The sequence below is a fragment of the Alligator mississippiensis genome, chromosome 8 (genome assembly GCF_030867095.1).
Source record: "Alligator mississippiensis isolate rAllMis1 chromosome 8, rAllMis1, whole genome shotgun sequence".
NCBI lineage: Eukaryota > Metazoa > Chordata > Crocodylia > Alligatoridae > Alligator > Alligator mississippiensis.
Window position 1 is genome coordinate 16,946,201 of NC_081831.1, and position 27,099 is coordinate 16,973,299.

A 27,099-nucleotide genomic window follows, 5' to 3' on the forward strand; every position below is an offset into this window, starting at 1 on the left:
ATTAGCAGTTTGCCAGCCATACTAATGTGCAGAATATCTTCTGCACATTAAGCATCTTGTATAGACTCGCCCTATTTGGTATAGCACTTCAGTTTAGAGTTCCACAGAACTGCGTCTAGCCTTAGCCCTTCACCAACAGCAAGACAACACTGCTAAGCCAAGTATTAACATGAAAAAAAACCACCAAAATTTGAAGTCACTCAAGCCCCCTCCAGCCCATCCCATCCCATCCCACTCTCCCAAGTACTGAGATAACAGGGTCAAAAGCTTCATTATCCCTGCTGTATTACATAAGTGGTGCACAAGAAGTGCTCTAAAAATTGTGGCAGGCTTAACTGTTTTACTTGGAGCTTAAAAGGTATAGGCTTTTTTACCACAGGTGTGCCCATCCTGCAAAAAGTCAGCCCATGGCTGTTCTCTAGCGTCTTGCATTCCTTTTTCCAATAACCACCACAATACAGCTATTCAGAGGCAGGTTTATTCCCAATGTCTAAACAGAGCTTATGGAAACTGGATCTTTGGCCAAGAGCTCAAAAAAATCACTGCTAACCTTAAAACAGATACAGCAAAATTAGTCACTTTTATTTAAAAGAAAACATTACAAATAAGTGTGCAAAACAAGTAGTTTCCATGATTAAATACACATAAAAGCAACATGCAAACTTGACATCAAAATCTGCATAAAAGTTAATCCTTAGTATTTTTATTACATGACGCTAAAGAAACTTGCCAAATTTAGATAACTTGTAGCTAAATCTTAAGAGTGAACTAGGACTTCAAAATTTGAAGCATCTGTGAAATTAAATCTCAAAAGAGGGAGCTTATTAAAATTTCTTGTATTTAGTGCTAGTAATTGAGCGCTTGTGTTTCAGTTACCGATATTTTTGTGCCTTATTTCAAAAGGAAAAAAAAAGGAACATTTGCCCCTCATAGAAACATTACTTTTCCTCCTGGCTAAGTCACATGACAGCAGTTCGGGTTGTTTTATTTGCCCCAAGGCCAACACCATTTAGAATGCAGCACTTACAATGTTTGCAGGTTTAGAGCCATTATCATAAGTGTAGTTCATGTCACTTAATTCAGACCGTGTTGGCCTGTCAAGTCTTCCCGTTGAAGCACAGAGACAACTGATATTTTAGAAGCAATTGTCACAGCAGTACTCGAGTTCTGCCTGGAATGGTTGTGTTTCATTATAGACGGAATCTCCCCCATTCAGAACACGTCAGCTTCATTTGCCACAGTATCCTATCCAGTTTGCTTCATACACTGAGTAGTGGTTAGTTAGGTCAGCAGCACCTAGATGTGCCTGTGTCTAACATGCAGTTTGGCACCTCTGACTTATTAGTGCTGACAGTTTATTCAACTTAACCAATATCATTGTGTACACATGACTAGCAGTCTGTGTACACAAGACCACCACCATTAAACCCTACTCTAGATCAGATGCAGTTTAAAACCATAGCCATATGCATCATTCCCCCCACCTCACCCATCACAAGGTTTGACAGGAGAAAGACTAGTTCTGTTTTATGGCAAGTTGCTGGTATAGCCATCTTAGTTACCTAGTATTTAGGAATTATTTCCCATCCCCCAGAGCCTCAGTAGAAGTGATGTGATGCCCCAGTTCTTCAAATTTTCATATCTTTTATCCAAGTCAGTCCTGAAGTTTGTACAACCCCCCTCTGCTATTGTGATGTGGCAGGCACTCATCCTAACTCTAAGGTAATTTCACAGTTTAACTAAAGAAACCCAATAGGCACGAGCTGTTGAAAGCCACTTCTTGAGAGTTGGAGTTGACAGTAACAAAAAAAATTCAATATTGAAAATTGGAAGAAAAATGAGTCTTAACATTACTTAGTCCTCTATATCAGTGTTTTCTGATCATGGTGGACCAGGCTTCTCAGTAGAGATCTGCTACACATCTTGATCATTACTGGACATTCATATACTGTCCTTCCATAGATGCAGAATAGCCAAGGTAGTACCTTTGACCTAGGCACTTCCTTCAGTTCAGTCAGAGCTTGTCATCAGTCATTTCTAGAAACTGAGCGTAGACGTCCCTTGAGCATTCCCCTTTTTGGTTGAATAAAAATTTGTAGTAGCTACCATCTGCACATATTGCTGGGGAAGGAAAAGAATCTTTTAAATCCTATGGTTTAAGAGTTCTATACACTTACTTCAGTGTGCATTTTTCAGGAAACATTTCTCAAGCCAAGAGCACTAGTTAACTAGGCAGTGTGAAGCAAGTTACTTTTCCCAAGATATGCTGGCTTGATCCAAAACTGAGACAGGTCAACACCTTCTGCTCAGTGTCTTCTAGGTACCACTGATACTATTATCAGTCCAAATCGCCTGGGCGGTCTCAAAGCTTTTCTTGCTCACTTTTCCTGCCTAGGAGTACAGACTGTTCTCACTCCTTGCAGCCCTCCACAGTGACCTCTCCACAGTTTCAGGCCAGATCAAGGCTCCAGTTTCTTGTCCAGACATCCTTACCCCTTTAGAGCTAGATACGAGTAGAGGGGTGGTTAGCCATGTTAGTCTGAAATCAGTCTAAAAGGTGCTGTCCTGCCTTAGCTGGTTCAGGAAGGGAAGAACTTTTGTAGGCAACAACTTAGCAAGATGCTTTGAGAAAGCAGACTGTCACTTATGAAAGCTCTTGCCTCTCTGAACCAGTTAGGTTAACATGCCACCCTGCCCTACCTCTACAGCTGGAACTTGGTTATTGCTGGAAGTTGGGGGGCAGGGCTCAAAGGCTGGACTTTAAAACTTCAAACCAGACATCCCCAAGCTGGATGCCCACCCAAAAGACTTACCTATGACAGCATTTGGCTCTGTTCCAAAGGCACAAATGCATGGCGAGCCCGAGGGAACCTGAAACTTGGAAAAACTCCATTTAGAACTGAAGTATTTGGGGAGGAAACTGGCTGAAGCCAAACTAAAAAGAAAAGAAAAAATAAAATCAGTATATCCACTCATTTTGATATCAGCTCCAATTGTCAGGGCAGAGACCACAGCTCATTCAAAACTGCAGACATGTTTGATCATGTCATAGGGATGTAGCAGTCTGCTGGTGCTAGTCAGACATGTGACTGCTTTGGGCCTGGTAACCTCACTTCAAGGACTGGAAACACAATTTGCCACCTTTCAGTTAAGTCAGATGATCATTTCTCAGAAAGAAAAAGCTGTACAGGTTGTTGCCTAAATAGGTGCAGTACTGAAAAGAGAAACAGATATACAAAAGCTTTAAAACACTAGCAGAACAGCCTTCTAGAAACCATCACTAGCAGGGCCACCTGTGCATCACAACCAAAGATTTGATGCATTAGAAGCCTTCAACCCTTCTGCCCAAGATCCACATAGCATTGCTGGCTGTGGTAAGGTCCCTGCTGGACCTTCTCCCTCTTTAAAGGTGGAAGATATTTACCTACTACAGTAATAGCATCTCTTACAGCTTTAAGCTGCTTCCTATTTCATATTCATGCAGTGTGCCAATCTTCAACTTTTCCAAGCTCTTGACAGGTACTGGTCTGACTAAGTACTGAATTCATTAAAGAGCATTAGTTTTGGTACCAATTAGAATTGAACCTGTTTCCCATCCCACCCCACCCCCACAGCACACTACAAAATGAACAAACTTGTACCTTGACTGCTTGTTTCTTTTGGGGTCTTCTGCAGCAAAAATATGCACTGTGCCATGGTCACTTGATACACAGATTAGGGAAGCATCCTGGTTGAAGTTAATGCTATAGTGGAAAGCCAAAAAAAACTGCAGTTGCTTCTTAAATCAAGTCATACATCACATTTGGCAACAGTTTGACTATATTGTGATTCTTCTTTTAAGTATAAGGTGAATGCATCAAGGAAAAAATTGCCAGTCTTCCCGCCTACCTCCTGCTCCCCATTTTAGACAGATGGTGAACTGCAGCACTGACGTACAGAATACATGGAACAAATCTATCAAAACTGACTGCTGCTAGCGTGCCCCTAAACTGAAGAACTAGTTTATTCGGCTCTGACCAAAGTCAACACCGTAGCAGACTGGAAAGAGGACTCCTTGAACAACAGCATTTCTAACATAAGGTCAAGAACACTTTTAAATGTTTCATCTGCAATTGCAAGGGAAGTCCCACTTCATTCCTCTAGCTGTGCTTTTAAGAGGCTGGAGAGTAGTTTAGGCAACCAAATCCCAGCCGTATCTTTGACAAAGGACCATACAGGGAATCTTCAGATAGAACCATAGAATCATAGGGCTGGAAGGGACCCTGAAGGATTATCGGGTCCAGCCCCCTGCATGAGCAGAAAAGACATCTGGGGTCAGACTACCCCAGCCAGGTGACCGTCCAGTCTTCTCTTGAAGACCTCTAGGGTAGATGATTGCACCACCTCTGGGGAGAGCTTGTTCCATAGTCTGGACACCATAGTGGTAAAGCAGTTTTTTTCCTGATGTTCAGCCTGAAACTATCTTCCAGGAGTTTGTAGCCATTGTTTCTAGTTTTCCCCAAGGGTGCCCTGGGGAACAGTTGTTCACCAAGCCCCCAATGTATGCCTCCAATATAGCAGTAAGTCGCAATCAAGTCCCCTTACAGCCTTCTTTTCTTTAGGCTGAAGAGTCTGAGATCCCTCAGCCTCTCCTCATATGGCTTGCCATGCAAGTCCCTGATCATGCGGGTGGCCCTTCTCTAGACCCTCCTGAGCTTTAGCATGTCCTTGCTGAAGTGCAGCACCCAGAACTGGATGCAATACTCCAGCTGCGGCTGCACCAATGTTGAGTAAAGTGGGAGAATCACATCTTGGATTTAATGGAGATGCATCGGTTGATGCATGCCTCATCTGGTTCCATTCTGCCCAACGGCGCAGATCTCAGAGAACGTATGCATGCACACTAGGGGTGTGCGAAACGAGCTGTGTTTGATTTAGTCTGAATCAGGGACAGTAGTTTGATTTGGATCACTGTTCCCCGATTCAATTCGGCCAAATGCGAGTGAAGATTTGATGCAGATTCGGAGAATCAGCAATTCAGCTACAGACACAGCTTTAAATGTTTTCTCCATATACCTTGAGGTACCAGGCACAGATCGTGAATGCTGCGATGCTGGGGTGGAGGGAACGTCACACAGGAGCGCAGGGGGGGCTCCCCCCACATGCTCGGTGGCAAACCCGGAACTGGACTGGAAGTACTTCTGATCCACTTCCGGGTCCACCAAGGAGCATGCTGGGACCACACCCCCCTGGCTAGATCAGCTGCAGAGGGACCTCTGGGTGCCCCCCCCAGGAGGCACCAGTTGTGGAGCCAGGCCCCCCCTTCCCCCCAGCATGCTCCTCAGCAGAGCCACCTGCTGCCTTCGTGAGCCACCTGCTACCTTGATGTATGTAGAAAAAACATTTAAAAGCTAGGTCTGTGTCTGAATTGATTTGGAGGGTTCCAGTTTGATTTGGAGAGATTAAGAAGGCTCTCCCAATTTAATTTGGATTCGGAGATTCGGCCACTGAATCAAATCAGGGACCAAAGCTTCACACAGCCCTAATACATGCTCTGTCAGATTCAAAGAATGGAGAAGGGAAGTTAAACTTACCAGTAAATATTGGCTGCTTGTGATCCTCTTCGTAGTTCCTGGATTAAATGCCCTGATGAAGTATCAAATATTCTTATAAGGGTCCCCTGGAAAAAAGTAATGAAGTGGTTTATTAGCCAACACGGAAAGAGCCTTTGGCCTTTCCTGTATTTGCAATACCATCCAGCCTCCTGAACACCAATATTAAAAATAATTTTAAGCACTAATGTTTAACCCAAACACCCACTTGTGTCAGTCAATTAATAACTGTTTGCATTAAGATAAACTAGGTAACTTTTATTAAAGTCTAATGTTAAGAGATCTGAAAGAGAAGTTGGATTTTTTTTGACATTGCAAACACTTTAGTGTTATGGTTTAGATAAAAATTAGCATCAGGACTAAAATAGTTTGCAAGAGCTTGCTCAACCAGCTAGAGTTGATTTTGCCTCCCTCCCCCTCTATAAGCTCTGCAAACATTATTCCAATCTTGTTTCCTCATGCTCAGCATTTCCCATCATTGCTCACTATTCTGCAAGTTCCTCAGTTTGAGCAAGGACAGCCAGCATAGAGCAAGACAAGTTACAACTTTGTGTCACTGCCAGAAAAAAATCCTTAAAACAAGCCAATGATCCTCACACCAGCTACCATCAGGCTGTTGTAGCTGCACACACAGCATTAGTACGCTGCAGTAACTCAAGCCATCTGGCTTGCTTACTAAGGCTTTCAAACTGCTCCATCTCAGAATACTGTGTTCATGGTGAGGTTTGATTTAGTCTCAAAATTAACTTTAAAAGTACAATAAACAGCACTTGGTACTTGAAGTACCCGTTTCACTTGGTGAAGTCAGGATAATATGGGGTGCACCAATAGAAATGTTTTGGGCCGATACAGATAGCCAATTTTTAGGAGGCATAAAATCGGCCCGGCAGCTTGAAGAGCAGTGTCCAGATAGTAAATCTGTTATGGTGGAAGAGGAGGGGGAAGGCAACAGGTAGAGGCCCCCATGGTGAGGGAGAGTGGGGCCAGGGCAAGGCCAGGTGCCAGACAGAGCCGTGGCGCACACCATGGGGGGCACGTGCCCCCAGATCTGCATGTGGGGCAAGGGTGGGCTACCACTGTGGGCTGCACTCGGAGCAGGCAGCAGCAGTGCTGGGAGGGAGTCTACAGGGTATAGCTCCCCCAAACCCCCCCCCCCCCCCCCCCCCACCACCAGGAAGAGCCTGGTGCAGCCTCAGCTCTCCCTGTCCCCCACAGATCTGGAGGCACCCCCCCATATGCCCTCTTGGGGTGCACACAGCAGCAGGAGCCGCTCCTCCCTCCCCTGAACAAGCTGTGGCTCTATCCTGTGCCACACCCCAGGACCAATCCTTCACCATGGGGGCCTTGATCTGCCAACCCCATGCCCCTTCCCTCCCCTCGCCACCACCTTCCATCACAACCGACTTGCCACCTAGATGCATCTCTTCAAGCTGCCAGGCTGTGCTCCTCACTGCCTGTGTGCTGCACCGAGGCTGCACGCATGCACAGAGCATTTATTGGCCACATCAGGCAAAAAAAAAAAAGCAAAAAAAAAAAAAGCCTATTTCCAACACAGTCAATTTCCTTTACATTGGTCCAATATTGGATCAGCACCAATATATCGGTGCACCTCTAGATAAAAATGTGGGGTCAATAACAATTTAAAAGTCCAGCTACTGTTGTAAGCAATGAGACAGAAGTGCAGGAGTGCATATGTTACCACACACATAATAATACCACCACCATCCACATGCACTGTAGCTTCAGATTTTTGCCTACCGCGTTAGCTTAGGACAACCAGGCTCCTATGTGTGGTCTTACCTTAGAGGCATACACTATTTATTAAGGGTGAGAAGCAAAGAGGTTTAGAGTGAGATCTTTAAGTGGATCAATTATGTTGGTCCAGTAAGAGTCACCCTAAGAAATTCTTGCCCCCTCAATTTCTGGACCAGTCATGGCTCTCTTACATCGCCATTTAAAGTGATATTAGACATGGTGAAAACGAGTCCAGTCCAGTCTCAATTAAAAAAAAATAAAATAAAAAAACAAACGCACTTCTCGCCCACCAACAACTATAAAAAAGGCAAAGGGACATTCTCCTGTCCTTTAGGAAGTGGGTCTGGTTAAATTTTTAGGATCTGCCAAGATTAAGAATGAAAGGCCTGCATACCAGCTGTATATCCACATTAATGAACATCCAATATCTCCTGAAGAAGTAGTGGATGGAGTACAACTAGCCTGACTAATTTACTTCCATGAAGGAGGGAGAGGAGGGTAGCAGAGAACACAGAAAATATCTGGCTTCACCTCCCACCTTTCTAAAGTAGAACTCCTCAGCAAGCTGCTCTTTGCCAACCTGCTTTCTCCACACGTTTGTGACAATAGATGGGCCTCTTGCCAAGCACTCTGCTTTGCAGTCTTTCCACACTGCCTTTCAGAAAAGTAGCAAAAGCTTAAGAATACCGCAGCCCACAAACGGGAACAAACAGTGGAGGTGACCAAGGGAAGAAGGGCACAGTTTATGAAATACAGAAACCTAGGCTCCCCGAGGTTTGTACCCTAGAGCACGAGTCCCACTGTCATCTGTGATGAAAAAATCCTACCTGAAGGACCCTAAATATGGGGCCTCTGAGCCTAAGAAAAAATGAGTTACGTAATCTTGAAGTCCTTCCTTGATGTACACTGCATGGGGAAGAGTCGATATCTATTTCTCCCTATTTAATTAATGGATTGACTTCAGAAGGTAGGATTTTCAAAAGGACTTAAAGTTTCACATGTATGTCCTATTTATTACATGAAAACCATCCTATTAAACACACAAAATAAACTAAACATCCAAAAACACCTGCTTTTGGTGTAGAACGGGGGTAGGTGACCCCTGGCCTGTGCCCCATCCCTGCTTGGCACGCACGCCTTGGGGGAGGGGCTGGGGCTGCACTGCCACAACAAGGATCGGACCCCTTGCAACTCCCCTGCCGTCTGCCCTGGCATGCCAACATCTTACAAGATGGGATGCGTGTGTTTTTAGCACTCTTCCCAAAACACTGCCAAACCCTGGTCTAGATGTTAACTGAACAGTGGCATTTTTAACTAACTACTGTCCAGCAATGTTATTCCGATTGTGAGAGCATCATTGTAGTTGAAGAGCCACACCACAAACCAGACTTCTAATCCTCTGGTCCCATACTCCTGCATTAAGGGCTCAGAAATAGATTTGCATTACAAAAACATTTTCTTTACAGTGCAAAAGACTGGGGAGTGGGGGGGGGGGGGGGGGCAGTACTGTTAATTCTGCAAAGGTTTCCCATCCCCCCCCCCATGGAATTTGAAAAATATTTCCAATTCATATTTTTAGCTGAGAGAACTGGGGGGGGGGGGGGGGGGGGGGGGGGGAAAGAGAGAGAAACTACTTAATTTCAGCAAAACAGAAATGGATTAGGTTCCTGGGTCTGGAGCTTAAAAAAAAGCTGAAGAAGCCAGAAAGAATTAGCCAGTAAAGCTGCTGACTTACCTGTAAGAACATATTCCTATCTAGCAACAAAGTTTAGCTTGAGCCCCCCCACCACACACACACATTCAAACTGGGAGTGGGGAGAAGTGACAGAAGAATGGGACATGTGAAGTAGATGAGTCTAAAAGCCTCAGTCTTTGGTGTCTCAGTAAAAATAAATAAATAAATAAATAAAATAAGAAGTCCAAAACCCTTAAGGATCCCAAATAATATCATTAGAAGAAAAGAGTTAAGCTATGCAGCAAGCATTCTAGATAGCCAAAGACCAGGGATTTGAGCAAGTCAGTTGTGTTAGTGGCAAATGAAGTAAAGTACTGAATTATGCCAGTACCAGACTCCTGTTAAGTACCCCATCATGCTGAGCCTGTAGCAAACATTATGCAGAAATTGTGCCCACCTCAGAACCTAGATTCATCACAACTTTAGTTTTCCAGTCATTAGTGACAGCATCCATGTATTTAACACTAGGACTAAACACTACATTCTAACAATAGCCACATACAGTAGAACATTTAAAGGATTTCCTTACTTTTTCTGATGCTGTTGCAATTCTTGTTCCCTGAAGGTTTAAAGCTATACAGCTCAAAACTCCTTCATGAGCTGGTATGTCTACAGGAGGCTTTTCTGTGTTAGCCAGATCCACTATCTGCACATGCCCAGTATGTGTTCCAGGGAATGCAAGGAGGGAATTATTACTATTTGGACAAAGGACACAAAGGCCTGGAGAAAGAGAGAGGGCAATTTATTTTCAAAGCCTTAAACATGAATGAGCTTGAATAAATATAAGGACAGGATTTCTTAAGGCTAATCCAAGAGCATTTGATGGTTGCCGCCATCCCAAAGTAATTATCCAGCCAGAAGTGTAATGCACAGATGCAGGGGGTTGATGCTTGGATTTTTCTTTTTAAATGGAGTGAGTAACACATCAACTTGAACTCTGAGACAGCAGCTTATTCCAAAAGTACAAACAAGCGAGTTCACATTTGTCCAATAATCTGGACATTTTCAAAAGTTAAGAAAACAAACCCCCCCCCAACTTTACAGGTTGGAATAAGAATTATATAAAAGTCTGGGAAGGTTTCGCTTTGCTGGGAGTTGGCATAGCAGAAATATTTTCAGAACAACAATGAATTTGGGAGGGGATTTACAGAAGTGCAGGACTGAAGTTCAGCCATGTAATAAGACTGATGGCCAAAAGCTGAAGTTTAAGATGTTGCAAGTTAACATTCAATTTTTTTGGCTCCCTCAAGCTCCAAACTATTTACTGAAATGGGACCATCACACCTCTTCTGAATGTAAGCCACTGGATCTGGTGACCAACCTACTGTAGTTAACACCAACTATATGGCAGATGTGCTACTAGCATACTAGTCAAAAGATTTCTTTCCTATCCTCCCTGAGCCAATACCAATTTAATATTCATGCACAAGGGATAGGATGCATTTGATCTAAGAAAGCTCAGCAGCAATTTAAACAGTAATTACTGCTTCAAAACGGGGAGAGAAAGCGAGCAAGCTACAGACAATACCAGTCTTATTAATTAAAAGACTAAAGACTGGAATATTATTAACTGGTAACTTAATTCTCATCCTGGCTTGTTTGTTTCCAACCCAGAATGACAACAGTTTAGAGCACATATTTGTAACTTCACTAGTTTTGCATTAAAAAAAAAAAGTGCTACTCCCATCTTGTTTTGAGAAGTTAAGCTTATGGCAAAGCAGAGTCAATGAAAAGGTGTCTTATACCATAATGCTTTAGAACAACCCCTGGCTTGCATTTAGCATTAAAAGCACACACTTAGCTCATAAGTTGAGTTCTAAGTAGTGTCAAGTGGGAGACAAGATTAATAAGGGCAAAATAATAAGATGGGGGCAGGAAAGTAGTTAACTATACAACTAACCTTTAGGGTTGTAGCAAGTTTCAAAGACGTGCAACTGGTGGGGATTGTGTGTGAATGTGAAAACCTTTATCATAGAGTCCAAGACTACCACAATCCTGCAACAGAAAAAACAAAAATACTAATGTCTTCTCAGTCAAGACCAGGACAGTAGAGAAGTGGGGATATGTTTCAAGTACTAATATCATTAGTTCATTTCTACAGCTGTTTCTGCCTATAAAAGGCAAATTTTGTTTTGCTCTATAAACTCCCACCCTCCTGAGCAGCAGTAACCAAGAGTCCTTCAAGACTGCTTCAACCCACAGCTGTGACATCTAACAAAGCAAATTGGTTCCAGCTGTTTAGATGCTAGAACATGTTCTTCCCATATAGGAGGCAGCAGGAACTCCTTTAACACTCTCCTGTACAGAGCCAAAGTAGAAAACACCAGAAATTGCCACATGAGAACACTTCCCCCTTAGGGTGTCAAAGTCCAGCATACTTTAGATGTGATGCACTGTCCTTCATGCTTGTCCAAAGCCCAAGTTTAGATCAGTTTAATTGCCAACATAGGACTTTAAGAGTTTCTTTCCAAGAACAGCTGAGAATTTTACAAACAACTATATGCACTGCAAGTCAGTCATGCGTTTGGTATGAGTTTTCATATCACACCTACCTATCTCTTCGCAATTTAACTGCTTTGACTTCTGTAGAAAATTCTATTTCAATGACAGTCTTCTTTTTCAGATCATCCCAGATCATCACTAAAACGGCAGAAAAATCCCATTGGCACACCAGTGATTTTTGATAAAACAAAATATTTTATGCTCAGAAACCAATGTAAATCAGTAATGAACTTCACAATAAAACTTGGGTATTGGATGAATTAGATTTTTTGGGGCTGCGCATAAAAGATGACGGGTTTTCAGAACCAGATGCTGGGGGCGGTGGGGGGACATGCAGAAATCCAGGCATCTTGAGGTAACCCATAAGTGGAGGGAGAAAAAATTATAGTGGGGGGCTGAGCACATGTGCACCCCACCCCAGCAGGTAAGTCTGTGGGGGACAGGAAGGGCAGATTGAGACCTCAGCAGTGAGGGAGGGAGTGGGGCACAGGCTGGGCCGAGTGGTGGGACAAAAATTGGAGCCTGGGTGGCTTGTCCATGGGTAGGGGGAAGGGCTCCTGCCACTGCACACCCCAGTAGAGGCCTGGGAGGCATGTGCACTCCCAATCTGTGCATGGGGTGGAGATGGCTGCCTCTGTATACTGGGCTCTGCGCCTCATAAGCCCCACAATGCCATGTGCTTCCTGCCACCAGGCAGGCAGGGGGCATGGCCTAGACCAGCAGTGGCAGGTATGCAGGGTCACACTGTTCCTGGGGCAGCTGCAGTGGCATGCAGAACCCAGCACACAGATTGGGTGAGGGCACACGCCTCCTGGGCCTCTGCTGAGGTGCACAGTGGCAGGAGCCCTCCTGCACCCTTGGATGAGCCACCCAGGGTCCGAATGTCCCACCACCCAGCCTGGCCAGGACCTCATTCACCCCAGCCCCTGCCCCACTCCTTCCCTCACCATAGGGGCCTCAATCTGAGCCCCCTTCCCTTTCACAATTGACTGACACTTGCCTGCCATGCTGGGTAGCCAGTGATCCACACACTACAATCCTGGCTGTGTGCACACCCTTCCCCCACCCCTGCTGCAGCTGCCCAGAACCTGTGGCCGGGCTGCCTTGCAGCCCTACTCACTGCCCCGCATGGTGGGGAGGGGGGATGGCAAAGCCCTGTTAGCCCTGACTTTCCACCGCCTATGAGATAACTCCTGCATCACAATCTGAATTAGGGGAGTGGGGGAAAATAAAAACTAAAAATAAACCTTTGGTTGCTTCACCACCCGGAGATACAGTCTGAACCTCCTCTATAGTTTAAGTTCTCCCACAAATTTCCTAGCAAGACAAACTGATTTTGTATTTCTACAGAATTTGGTGCTCAAGATTTCTTCCTGTCACTTTCCCAAACTGGTACAAGTGTTTTCCAGTTTGGAATATTCACTGAATATCAGTCCTAGTTTTGTAATGAACCTGGACCTTCAGCACTGGATGGTTACTTTTATCTCTATAATTCCAAGCAGCAAGGTATCACCACTGAACTTATCCTCTCAGGCAGTAGTGAACAACTTTGTACTGAAGCATACCATTGCTACATCATGTTTGCTTAGCCTTAGCACACCTGCTTAGCCAGCAAGCCAAGGATAGGGTGGTATAGATACAGAATGCAATACAAAAAAAGCTAACATTTATATAAAGAGAAAAAGCCTTAAGACAGAGGCAATGCACCTCAGCACCTTGTATAAAGCAGTCTGTCCTTCACTCTTGAGTAATTATGAGTAGAAGTAGCTGAACATGGTGTACATTTTATCAGAACTGTATGGGTCATCACTGCTTTCATGTTATAGGCATTCATTTTAAGTGGTAGAAATAAATCTAGATACTGTAACATTTTAGATCAGGTGCACACCACACTTCAGAACACCATTAAAAAAATATATTAAAAAAAATATATGTCTGAGCTGCTTGTGGTTAGACCTCAGGGATCAGGCATCCCTTTATAAAAGTCTATAAGTGCTCAGTACCATACCTTTGTTAGGTGGGTATTTCGGTTTTTTTCCTCCACCCACTAATGCTAAATAGTTGCACCGAAACAACATTTCAACATGCCCAACACCTCCTTCTAGGAATTCTGGAAGACAAAAAGAAGATGTTTATAAACTTATGGCATAATAAGTCTGAACAGAGGGGAAAATAAGTGTTCCAATGCTGTAAGAGCAACACTTTTAGGACATACTACAGCAGTCAAAAATAGTTGTGCTCGTGCTTGTGTTAGGATTTCTTTGCATTAATGCATTGTGACAAGAAAATGCTTTAGTATAAGATGAAGACAACTGATGGACACAGGCTCTAGAGAAACACTGCATGAGATCTCCTGTTTTCCAGCTAGGACAGGCAGAATTACTCAAAGCTGAAAGTTATGTTTAGAGCTAGGTTTGTTAGGCATCTGCTTACTGGAGAAGTTTGATTTCCGAGTTTAAGATGAAGAGTTCACATTAGATTTATTCCTACAGAACAGTGTTTTGGATGCCGTCTGAAATAAGAGCAGGAACCATATCTCTGTTCTAGACTGCTTTTAAATCAAACACAGCATATGACACTGCTAGTAAAGGTGGCAATGGGACAAGGAACGCAACTAAAGCAGGCAAAGGTTACAGTAGGAACAAAGTGTAGAATGGCGAGCTACTATGTACTCTTCAAAGGAGCCATACAAGTTTAAGGATAAGGAGGACAAGGTTAGGGGTGCTGACATTGGGGGGGGGGTGGGGAGGGGGGGGAAAACACAGCAAAAAAAAGGTACAAACAGGAGGAAAGGAAGGAATATCAAGTTTAGTACACGAATATATTCTAAGAGGAAGAAAGGAAGACCTGTCTATTATTGTTTTTCACTCTATAGTCTGAATGATGTTAACCTAGTACAGTTCTCCTTCTGCATCTTGCCTATTTCACTTCCTGGTTCTCAAGATCTAGTGTTCTCCCCTTTATCCCTCAGTTGCATGATGGATTGGTTTTTGGACTGCAATATCAAGAAAGGTGTTGGGGGCGGGGGGGGGGGGGGGGGGGACTGAAGCCAAAGGGCTTTCTGGTCACTAAGTAGGTTCTACTGTAGGGGAGCCTCTGTAAACATTACCCCCTAACTCCTGCTTCTGAACATGCAGTTTTCAGCATAGTAAACCTCAGCTCTGACACATCATATTGTGTACAAAGCTCTAAATAGGGCTATAGCCACCTGAAGTCAAGTAATCTCTGGACCAGAGATGTTTTAGAGTGCAGTCTTTTAAAGTATAAACTCCTCAAGCAAGGACATAATGGATTAATACCCTTGATGTGGGTCTGATTCTGGACTAGCAGCATGTGGAGTACTGGAGCATCAGCATTCTGATCTTGTGCTGAAGACCCGAATTGCCACTTGCAGGTGCATTTAAAACATCTGTGTGGCACTCACTTCAATCCCTGGCAATGAAACAAACTGAACTTGAAAGCAATGAATGCTTTAGTCTCCAGAGCCAAATCCAACTAGAAGGATTATGCTATTGGGATACCCTAGAGCAGGTCCCAGAAAGTCCTTTTACCTGCACACTGTTACTTTCTATTAGGGCACTTGTCCAAAGACAGTATCAGTCAGTGGACAGTTTCTCAGTACAGATTGGCTCTATCTTCTGACTAAACTCTCCCAGAGCAAGACACCTGCTTAAAAGCAAGTGGATTATCCCCCTTAAAAATACTAGATAGTAGAAGACGTTATCAAATGCAAAGGAGGTAAGAATTACAATTTTGGGAGTTAACATAACAGTGTGGAATTGTGTGCTATTTGAACAGCACTGGGAGAGATATGGAAGAAGGACTAAAGTAACAGTCCATCACCAAATCCTTTATAGCAAGTGGTTTTGGAAGAAGAGAGTCTTCATCTCAAAGAATTTCATTCAAGTTCCAAAGAAGGGAGGGAGGGAAGAAAATAATACATAAAAAAAACCCCAGAACAGAAAGTTCACCATCACTCATGACAGACAGCTGGAATCCCAAAGGAAGTTGGAGAGTGGGAAGGAAAGGGGGGGGGGGGCAGGGGGCAGAGGAAAAAGCCTACTGATGATAGGAATGAGTGATTGGAGAAGGAACTAGGGAATATTTTTAGCAGGGACAGGATTAGAGACTGACAAACACTAACAGTTAAGAGGAACAATGTTTAAATTTTTAGCCAACTGTATATAGGTTAAGAGAAACCAGGACATAAAGAAAAAGAGACAGCAGAAAGTCCAAGTAGGGGGCTTCTATACCCCCAAGGCTATTTATTCACAGCCAATAAGGAGGGAAGAATCTCCTTACAAGAGCCCAGCAGGAAGGTTTGTCATTAGAAGTTTTACATATCTCTATGCAGATGCTTTATTACACACATTTCTGTGTAATTAGTTTCTCATCTACAGAATATTCCCTGAATATTCATTTCATTACCACTGCAGCTATTTCCATATTAGTATTCCAAAGTGCCCATGGTTATACTAAGCCGAGTTGAGATGAAGTTTTCTTTTGTTTTTTGTTGCGTGCGTGCCGGAGGGGGGGGGGGGGGGGGGTGTCAGTATTCAAAGTCTCAAGCTGAGCTAGTACTTAAAAAGGGAGTCAGGCCACAAACTAAACAAGTGGGGGCAGGGGACAAAAAACCACCCCCAAAAAACAAAACAAAAACAAAAAAAGAAGAAACAACACTTTCAGCCTCCATCACCACAGAGCCGAGATACTAGAATAAAGCCTATGCTGGATCTGGAAAACCAGGACAGCAGATCAAGCCTTTCTGAGCATGAAGGGTCCAAAACTCAACCCAACCACTCCCCCCCACCCCCAACCCTACAAAACAGTGAGGAAGCTTTTGGGTGGGGAGGAAGGGGGGCAGAGAAAGAAATGAACTCATTTCAAACAAGGAATTCTGCTTCATTTCAAGAGCCAGGATTTCACATCTGGATTCTAGTCCTTTGAGTGACTACTACTAGGCAAAAGAATTTAGAGTCCCACAGGACTACGTTTCCTCTGACTTAAGGGGTGGGGGGGAGAAAAAGAATAAGAGTTCTAGGCAAGCCTCTTAATAGGAAGACTTCCTGTTACGAGAAATTCCCCTCATTTACCACCCCATAGAGACACATCACATTTGATCCCTTACATGGGAAACTATGAACCCAACAATAATGCCAAAAAGCCTTGGTTTTAAGTGATACATTTCTTCCTGTATTCTCATTTCTTGACTGCTGTAATGTTTTATCTGCCACAAAAGGCAGGCTTAGAAACCTATGAGTTCTGTTGCACTTCTGACCTTTCCTACAGTCAACTTTAGAATTAAGTGGTGCTATTTTGTTTCTCCATATTTTAAGCATCACTTTCTATAAAGCAGCATACTGACAAATAAACCTTCACAGTAATACATGAAGGTAAGTCACAACTATCCATGTATTTTGAACGGCACTTTTTTTTTTTTTTTTTTTACACGGCATTAGTTAAACTGCCATGTGGCTTCACCGCATTAAGAAGTGGGTCTAAAAAATGGCACAAAGATGCCTTTGAAAGTCAAACGTGAACCTGTGGACAGGAGGAAAGTCAATGAATATGGTCTCCCAGTAGGAAATGGGCAATCCTTCAGAGAAATGTAGGCTGAGCTTTTGACAGCACCAGCTCAGGTTATGACAAAGCATCTCACCTTGTTTCTCTTTTTCTTTGAGTGGATCTGCATTATAAACTCTGAATCCATTTTCCATTCCACATGCAAAGCATCCTACAGCATAAAATAAGAAGTATTAATTATGGTATTCATATAAACTAGGGTTCCAATAACTCCAATGTTATAGAAGTTTCCAATCTAGCCCAATATTGAGCTCATACCTATTGAGTGAAGACAGAGAAGGTACCTGGAAAGAAGACTTTTCAGGTTTGTTTAAAACAAGTGGTGAAGAAGGAAGAGGGAAATATTTACTCATTAAACTGTATCCTGAGGCAGTATTACAGAGTGGGGTTACAATTTTGGTACATCTTCAACTCTTAGAATATGGATATGCATATTTGCAGCCATGTCAAAGGAGGGGAGACGTTTTAAAAGGGGAGGTGATCAGGAATGCACAGCAGCCATTATGTTCCAGGCTGCGTACGCAAGCCCTGGGCAACACAAATGTAGCAAAAGGACCCTAACTTTAAACACTAGATGAACAGAGATGTGGGTTTTCCAGAAAACTTTCCAATGCCCTAGACAGAGCGTGATCCAATTTAACTTTTTTTTTTTTTAACTTATATTTAGTAAACAAACCTAAAAAAGTACCCCCATGTTAATGTTATGTCCCCACAGCCACAAGTATTTGAACTGAAATATTTGATTAGGAAAAAAATTAAATGCAGCACACTTAACGTGTTTTAAATATTATATTCAAACAGATTCAAAGCTTTATGTGGAAAGAAATTGTTTTTATTGGAATACTTGTAAAAATGTAAAGACAATACACAATAGTATGTACTTCCCTTACATTGTTTGTTTAAAGTTAAGAAAAAAAATGAAGTAATTGAAAATTGTTAACACTAAATTTTAGCACATCCAACGAACTGCGCACGTTATGCTGTGGTTGTCCACTCATCTACTTCAACAGAATTTAATTCTCTTCTGCTGAGGTCAATGCGGCACCTCCACTCCCACTGTCTCTATCTGCAGAAACACTTGCAGTACTTACTAGTTCCATTTCAGAATCAGATTGAGGCAAATCAGATTCAGAACTACTTGAACCACATTCTCTTTCACTAAAGCATGGTTTTATCAATGAGTCTATGGGCAAAGGCAACTTATCACACTGTATCTTCACTAATTGCGCTTCCAACTGATTCTCCAGAAGCAAAATATTTTGAGAACTAGAAACAAGCTTAGCAGTGCGTTCTTTGGTTTTGATTTGACCTGCACAGCCAAATAAGGGAATTCATAAGCTTGATTTTTGGTTTGAGTTATTATGCGAGTGTATTTACCCTCCTGCTTACAAATCAATAAAACATGTATGTACTCTCTCGTGCACGCTTCTTAGGGACAAGTCACCTGACAAACATGAGTTACAGCTTTGAACCTGCCAAGCTTGCCTAATATTGTATTGGCATCTACTCATTGTTACTAATTAATTTTTATGAAACAATGAATTTTTAGAAATGGAAAAAAATTCCAATGGAAAAATTAAGCATTTAAATTTGAAGCCGCTTTTGCTCCGTTTGTATTGCTTCCTACTTGTATGCACGTAACTGTAGGGATGTAAATAGTTCAAGGCAAGAGACCCCCTACCTTTCTGAAACAGCTCCAAATGTATATATGGCCACACCCTTTGCCTCCAGTAGCAGTTACTCTAATAATTGGGGGGGAGGACGGGACACAGGCAGAGAAGCCTTGATACTACACACTACTCCTACTAATGCCTCTTCACTCCACACTTGTTAACAACCCTCTCTCCTTTTTAAGTCATCTTGATGGTCCACTAAAACAGCAAAATTCCTGAAGTGATAGCTTGATGTTACCTACTCCTGGGTCTCTTCTCCCATTTCACAGACCCGCAAATTGTTAGTTGTTTTCTAGAACCTCTACAGAGTTCAGTCCTCAGCAGCAGCCAGTTTCAGCTTTTGGCTATGCAACAAAAGGCTGCTGACAATTCAACTGTGAAAAAAGGTTACAACTGTAGCTTTCAACTGAGCAGGAAAGGGAGGGTGAGCAAGCTGAAAGTTAGGCTCTGCCCCTGCTTCATGCAGCCATAAATCTGAAAGAAAGTGTTTTGTATTGTTTTTTTTAAATACACTCTGCCTTCCCCAAAACAAGATGCGTGTCTTGTTGAGGGGGGGGGGGGAAAGCTAGGGGGTAAGGGGGTGGAGGAAGGCTAATGTGGTAAGCATGAAAGAATACACCAAGCTTGTTGGGAATGTGGAGATCCAGACAAAAAAAGGATGCGTTTAAAAATAAAAAGGCTGTGTTCCTGCAATAGACAAGAATATATTTCTTTACACAGAAAACTCACACCAAAAATAAAGGAGAGAGAAAACTAAGGCACCTTTTAGACTAGCCTAATGATAGCTAGTTAGCCAATTTCTTAGTTACGGGAATTGGACAAACTTAAGTTAGTAAAATTTCAGCGTATTTCTATATTTTACAGGCTTCTGCCTTGGTATTAGCAATTAGCACTTACTAACACTCAGAAGTAGCAAGCAGTTTGCTAGTGGACAGTCTGGAGTAAATTAAAACCATTAAGAGACATTAAAGTATCTGGAAAAACCATTATTCTAAAAAACAAAACCAAACCCGAAACTGGCAAGACAAAAACATTACACTTGACAAAGTGGCTGTTACATCAGCACTTAGGAACTTTGAGCTACAGAAGCACAAAACAGTAGAGATTTTGTGAACTCTGAGCAGGAGTGCTGCCACCTAATGCCCCATGTTGCCACTGTTCTGCCTCTTGCAGGGAGCGGGGTGGGGGAGCCGAGGCCCCAACTCCCCCACTCTTCCGGCCCTCAGCGTGGCTTCGGAATCATGGCAGCGCTCCTCCATGCTTGGAGCACTCGGATTGGCTGACAGAAACAGCCAATCAGAGCACGAATAAAGCACAACAGACAGACAGACATTTACTAAGTATTCTAATATAAAAGTGTATGTGTTCTCACTACGGAACAATTAGCCTGATTCTAAAGAAATTTCCTGAATTTAACTAGTTTAACTTGCTGAACTTGGAAAACTATGTTGAAGATCATGACAAGCATGTATACAGGGACCTTCCAAGACACCAGTGAGAATACACTCCGTTTACAGAGCTGTGTCTACACTGTTCTGAAGAAATGAAAAAGAACTGTAGTTTCAGTACAGGGTTGAAGTGTAGCCCAGTAACCCAACAGCCCAGGGGGCATTTGATCAGACACACTGACATAGGGCTTTGGAGGTGGGGGACTTCAGTGGCAGTCCATTTTCCTGCGCCATGGTGGGGATAAAGTGACAGCTACAGGAGTTGGGTCCTACCACTTGCCCACCCATTCTAGCCAGCAGCAAGAAAAAAAAAAAAGTTGCCAACTGCTGCAACAGCCCATTAAGCTATTTTGCTTAATTCCAAAACAGTTCTGGCTTTTTATATGTTGTCTGAAGAGAAAAAACATATAGAGAATGAAATATTTTTAATACCTGAATGTCAAATTCACTAAGTTATTGCTGCATTCTTTTCCTCTGGTTTTATAACCATCTTTCATAAGAGATTTTCGTGTCAGGTATGACCACCAAGAGAATAAGGTGCTATGCTACAATCCAAAGGAGAGCCATCTGGTAGCACCCTCAATACTTCTAAAGGCTGAGCTTGTAGAAATGAGCAATTACCACAGGACCTGCTCCTGCACCCAGTAAGTGTTAACAGGAGTTCACAGACCTTTATTTTTAGGGGTGTGCCAATAAAGATTTTTTGGGCCAGTAACGATGGCCAATTATTAACGAGCTATAATCTGCCAATACCGATCCGGTTGCTGATATGCAGCCCAGCAGCATGGACAGCAGTGTCCGGCTGGTAAGCTGGGGGGGGGGGGGGAGGGAGGGGCTTGGGGAGGCAGACTGAGGCCTCTGTGGTGAGGGAGAGAGTGGGGATGGGGCTGGCACTGCCCAGCCCAGATGGGACAGAATGCAGGATGGAGGCGAGAGTGGCTCATCTGGGAAGGGGTGTGGGGTCAGCTCCTGCTGCTGCATGTACCCCCAGGGGAGTCACGGGGGACACATGCTGGGGCAGGCGCTGGCAGGCAGGCCCCGGTGACATTACTGGTAGGGGTGCTGGTCTGGCAACCTGGGACCATGTGAGCCCTGACCTGCTAGAAATCTTTAGGGAAAGACTGCAGTAGGGCTGCCTGGGGGCAGGGATGGACCTGGGCCTTGGTCTACAAGGTCCAGAAACAGTTCCAGAGCAGATGCAAGCTACAAAAGGAGGGGCAAACAACCCTGAAAAACGACTATAAGATATAGGAGGTGGTAAGAACAATGATGATGAGGAAGACAACCGGGACAGCAACAAAGGAGGAGTCAGTGATTGGGACAATGGAAGAGAAGACTACTATGATGACAGACTAAGGACAGACATGGGGAACAGAGGGGTAGGGGGATGGAAACAGGGAATGGAAGCAGTCTAACATGACGGCAATGGGTAAGAGATGTAGATAGGCATGTGGGTGCAAGTATTGTACAGGCAACCCCCACTTAGCGCTCTTAATTGGTTCCTGAAAAAACAAGCATTAAGCAAAACCAAAAGTATATTTGACAAACCAAGATGGCGACCATGTTTTTAATGACCCAAGATGGCAACTGTAAGCATTATAACGAAACTTGCTGAACACTAAGTGAAACTGGGTATCCATTTTAAATGAGCATTATAGCAAAATAGCGCTAAGCAAAACAGCATTAAGTGGCGGTTGCCTGTAATGGAAATTTGATGTTGTAAAAAATGTATGCATACCAGGGCTGGTCAAATAAACCAGACTGATCACAAGACAGGGCTGTGAAAATAAAGTTGTATATCTATGTGCAATTTCAGAGGGTGGGGAGGGGAAAATGTTCACAAAGGAGTTTGTCCTATATACAAGTAAGTTCAAAAGTATTGCTTAAAAAGAGCTTACAGAGTACCTGTGCTACAAAAAGTAAAGCTGCATCAATTCTGTCTGAACTAAGTCTATGGGTACTTGTATGCAAATTTTGCCTCTTACTTCCTTGTGCTCAGAAAGCGCAGGGACTGACAATAAGGAGGAAGGAGTGCCCTCACAGATTTATTTTCCCTGCTGTAGCAGTAGAAGGGTACATATTCCACAGCAAACCTCCAATAAAATTCCAGGGATAGAATCTGAATTAATACAATACAAATAAATACAATTAATAAATTAATACAAATAAATAAGTCTTCCATCTACAGAAGATAAATATATTGGGGGGGGGGGGGGTCGGGTCACCTTACACTCAAGAAAATATGCTATTAGCACCAGCAGCTTCTGACACCCCAGGACTGTGTTCAATTAGACATTAAGATTTGCTAAAATGCCACTTTAGTTTTTCTACAAAATGAGAAAAGACTCCAAGGAATGGGCTAGAAAGTTCTTAGGAATGTCTGAACCAAACTGGGGGCAATACAACAAGTGCTGGAGTCAGACTAAGAAAGGGGAAGATTAAGATAGTCACCATCAGAAAAGAAGCTGCTCTGTGACTCAGATAGGAACCAACTATGGACTGAACCCACTTAAAAACCCAGATATGCCAATTAGTCAAAAGCACAGCAATACAACTTCTATAATCCAACTGTAACCACACTTCCTGCAGCAGCAAAGCAACTCAAAAACCCCACACTCCTTGGGGAAAGTGACTTAGGCCAAGCCCAACTGAAAGACAAAGGAACTTTGGCAACTTTGAAATAATTTCACTCATGTTAAATAGGAACAAGTTGGGTTTTTTTTAATCCTCTCAGAGGAAACAGTAGTCACCATTTCATTTTCAGCTACAGCTTTGATTATTACTAGGAGTGGTCACCGTCCATCTGTATTAGTTGTACCAATACACTGGTCCATATCATATTAGCACTGATAAAAGGAAAATTGACATTATCAACAATCAGCTTTTTTTTTTGCCTAATGTCACATAAATGCTGAGCACATGCACGCAGCCAGGAGTCCAGTCCGGCAGCATGGAGAGCAGTATCTGGTCAGTAAGTCTGTGGGGGAGGGGGAGAAAGGTGTGTGGCATGGGGGTCACAGATGAAGGCCCCCATGGTGAGGGAGGGAGTGGGGCAAGACAGGATGCAGGGCACAGCCATGGGCAGCAGTACAGGGTGAGTGGGGAGCAGCTCCTACCACTGCATGCACCCCTGAGGGGGTATGTGCCCCCCCTGAAATTGTGCATGGGGCAAGGGCAGGCTGCCCATTGAGACCTCTTCCTAGCGGTAGGGGCTGAGCTGAAGCTGTGCTCATGGAGGACAGCACTGGGAGGGGGCCTACAAGGTAGCTACAGCAAATTTTGCCCACCCTATAATACCCCTCTCCCAGCACTACTGCTGCCCACCCTGAGCATAGCCCTGGCCCAGGCCCCCCAGTGGGAAGATGTCACAGCAGGCAGCCCACCTTTGCCCTGTGCACAAATCCAGGAAGCACACCCCCCATGCCTTCCCCAGGGTGCACGCAATGCAGGGAGCTGCCCCACTCTGCATACCCACCCCCAGACAAGGTGCCTGCAGCTCCATCCCATGCCCTGCCCTAGCCTCGGCCCCTTCCCTCCCCCAGACTTACCAGCTGGACACTTCTCTCCAAGTTGCCAGGCTGCATATTGGCAATCAGATCAGTATCAGCCAATATGGCAGGTTAATAAGTCGGCCGGCCAGCCAGCTGGACGAACTAACTGTGCACCCCTAATCTGGATACTGAGTTGGTGGCACCAAAGTTTTAAAAGGTTTCAGGCTTGGAAAGAGCTATACTGCCTACTCTAGAAAAGACTAAAATCCAAGAAGAGTCCATATGCTGGCAAAAAGAAAGTTCTTCAACATCAGGAGTGGGGAATACAGAAGATGGTTGCTATAATGTCACGGCAGCATGCATCTAGCCTAAAACATGAGCTAATCATTCACGTTTGTCTTTTGAAATCTAAGCGTATTTTAGATAACCCAATGGAAACAACACAAAAAAAAATTTTTAGAAGTCAGAACACAGGACTGCAAATTCTATTGCCAACTCTACTATTGATGTACAATATCTAGCACAGGGGTCAGCAACCCCCAGCACATGTGCTGAACATGGCATGCAAGGCCATTTTGCTCACCACACCACCGCCAGCCTGGGCTCTAAGCAGCTGCTGCCAGCCATGGAGCCCAGGCTGCTTTCAGCAGGTGGCTGGGAGGCTGCAAGCAGACAGGGCTCCGTGGGCCGGCAACAACTGGGAGGCTGCAAACAGCTGCTCCGGGATGTCGGCACTCCAGCACCTTCCAAGGTAGACGTTGTGGTTTTCTCGGCATTCCGGCCGAAAATTGTTGCCTACCCCTGATCTAGCAGAATAAAAAGGCTTACCATCAGTAGCCTTAATGCTGCCATAGGTGACAAGGGTATTGTGAGGTTTTACTCACTGATTCTTGCAGCAATTTCAAGTTCTTAAGTTCTAGGCATTACCATAGTGCCTCAAACAAAGTGTTTAATCAAACCCAATTAACTTTTGATATTAAAGATTTGTTTTGAAGGTCTTAATTGAAAGACCTTTATGTAAGTTACAGCAGCATAAACAGTTACACTGCTTCAAAAAAAGGGAAATACATATTTATTACTGTAGATACTAGCTTTTGCATCTTGTCAAATCATACAAATTAGAGCCAGGAAGAGACCCATTAAAATTATTCCCCCTATTTTCCTGCCAACATAGGATTAGCAATTTGAGTTGCTGAGAAATGAGGTTAATCATACAGTTATACATACGCACCCACATTACTAAGTTTCAACACACCAGTGACTCATACATTTATTTCTGAATAGCGGTAAAGTGGAAGAAATGAGGTCTTCCTCTTCGCTGCTGTTCTTAGGAAAGTGATACTGACAAGGAAAAGGAAAGTCAACAAGATTAGCCTAGTGGTGAGACTGAAGTGTCAGTCAGGCTAAGCTATTTATTTTAGAACTACAGTTTTAAACTGTTTACCACCTCTGCTTTTAACTTGAAGAATTATAGCAAAGAAAGTCTCCCCCACTTTCTTTGCCCATGCAATTGGGGTGGGTGGTGCGGAAGTCAGTAAGCTAGTTAAGAAACAGATAATTTAAAACAGGCCCTTAATCCCGCTCAGGTCAATTCCTCAGGTCAGAAACTGTTTAAACAGAGTTGATGCTGCACCCATTCAGTGATGGTATACCCAAAAAATACATTAATGTTTAAAACATGTATTAACTGTAGACTTAAGGCAGCCTTGCCAACAGCAAGGTGACATATTTTAAGCTATGGCCTGACCCCCATCATGACCTGCCGAGAGACAGAATTTAAGTCCCGTGGAGCTGACTGTTGAACAGAGGCCTAGCCCAACGCAGGTGATCTTATTTGGTAAATCGCCCACACAGAAAGGACCAGTTAGAGCTAGTAGAAGTGGCCAAAAACCTAGAATTAAGTTTCAAAAGTATTGCTTTAGCTGGCGACACTTGCTTGCCACTGGTAGAAACGAGTACAGGAAGAAACTGAACACACAAAACAAATCCACACCAGGCAATACGGAAGACTTCAAACCTACACTTTGTCAGCCCACGTGGTAGCTTAACCACAACAACCCAAGGTTTGTTTTTCTATCAAGGACTGGCCCACTGCTGACAGAGGCTGTACGTGTTTAAAAGTCACGTAAATGGTTGCGATTTGATAAACTCAGTCTTACTTGTCGGCAAAAAGATACAAAAAGAAGATGCACACAACTACTACCGTCCCCATCCAACAGGGAGGGGAGGTCGCCGTCATGTTTCTACCCAGACGGGTCAGGCAGACGCTTCTCAGAAAGAGCCAGATCCCTCTGGAAGAGGAGCGGACCCAATCCTCGCAGCTGTGAAGCTCCGGCTAGTTCCCCCCCGGGGCCCAGGCGGGTCTACAGACCGTGACCAGGCCGACCCGGGCGCTGACGACTTGTTTTAAACCACAGAATTAAAACCGAAACCAGACAGACCCGAAGGGAGGCCACCAGCCCGGAGACGATGCGCTTGGCCCAGGCAAGCGACACGCTGACCAGCCCCTTCCCCCGACAAGCCTCGCAAGGGCAGAAATGGAAGACAAATAACCGTACGCAGGGCGCCCAGCCATTGCCAGAGGCCCGCCCGAGACCCCCCACCCCCGACGGCTTCAAACAACAGACGCGGCAAAGCCCCGGGCCGGGCGGGCGGCGGCCCCCGCGCTGCAGGACCGCGCCCCCGCCCCCGCGGCAGGAAGCGCCGGGGCCCCCGCGGCCGCGCGGACCCCACCAGGCCGGGGCAGAGGACAGCAGTGGAGGCCCCGGGGCAGCCCCGGCCCTGGCCGACTCGCGGGCCCGGCCCGGGCCTCACCGTGGTCCTGGTTGAAGCCAGCGTAGAGCAGCCCGTTGCCGTGCGGGTTAGCCGGCAACAAGTTCATGGCTCCTAGTGGGTCGCGGCCGCCCGGGCCTTTTAAACCATCGCGGCGCCCGCGGGACTCGGCCCCGCCAGAGCCCGGAACCGACGCGCGCGGCGGCGCCAGCGGGTGGGGCAGCTCCGCCGCGGCTTCCGGCTCCGCCAGCCCGAGCGGCCCCCGGCAGGCCACGGTGTCGAGCGCCGAGCTATCGAGCACCGCCAGCCCGCGGGGCCGCGCGCCGAGCCATCGAGCACCACCCGCACCACCAAGGCGCGGGGCGGAGCGCCAAGACATCGAGCCTTCGGGCCCCGCCCACAGGACAGGCAGCCCCGCCCCCGCTCCCGCCGCGCTGTTCATTCATGTATAGTTTTCCACATAAAATAACCAATAAACGTCCCGTTGGTGCATTTCCTAACGGGGGGGGCGGGAGTCCACCAGCCGGTGGCTCTGCAGAGCCTGAGGCT

General features: G+C 44.6%; 2 protein-coding genes across 3 annotated transcripts in view; one reads left to right on the forward strand and one right to left on the reverse strand.

Annotated features, from left to right (window-relative positions):
* Nucleotides 1–561: 561 nt before the first annotated feature.
* WDR45B (WD repeat domain 45B) lies at nt 562–26,675 on the reverse strand. The gene is made up of 10 exons (XM_014595836.3): nt 26,593–26,675; nt 17,243–17,317; nt 13,592–13,693; nt 11,634–11,721; nt 10,982–11,076; nt 9,611–9,801; nt 5,574–5,659; nt 3,642–3,743; nt 2,814–2,935; nt 562–2,121 (listed from the first exon to the last, which is right to left on the reverse strand). The coding sequence occupies exons 1-10, from the start codon at nt 26,657–26,659 to the stop codon at nt 2,015–2,017; spliced, it is 1,035 nt and encodes a 344-aa protein (XP_014451322.1). The 5' UTR covers nt 26,660–26,675; the 3' UTR covers nt 562–2,014.
* FN3KRP (fructosamine 3 kinase related protein) overlaps nt 26,655–27,099 on the forward strand; it is a 71,103-nt gene continuing 70,658 nt past the window's right edge. For both annotated transcript variants that reach the window (XM_059732183.1, XM_059732184.1), the window contains exon 1: nt 26,655–26,996. In XM_059732183.1, the coding sequence (XP_059588166.1) occupies nt 26,658–26,996 (339 nt within the window). In that variant the 5' untranslated portion in view covers nt 26,655–26,657. The remainder of the gene's footprint in view (nt 26,997–27,099) is intronic.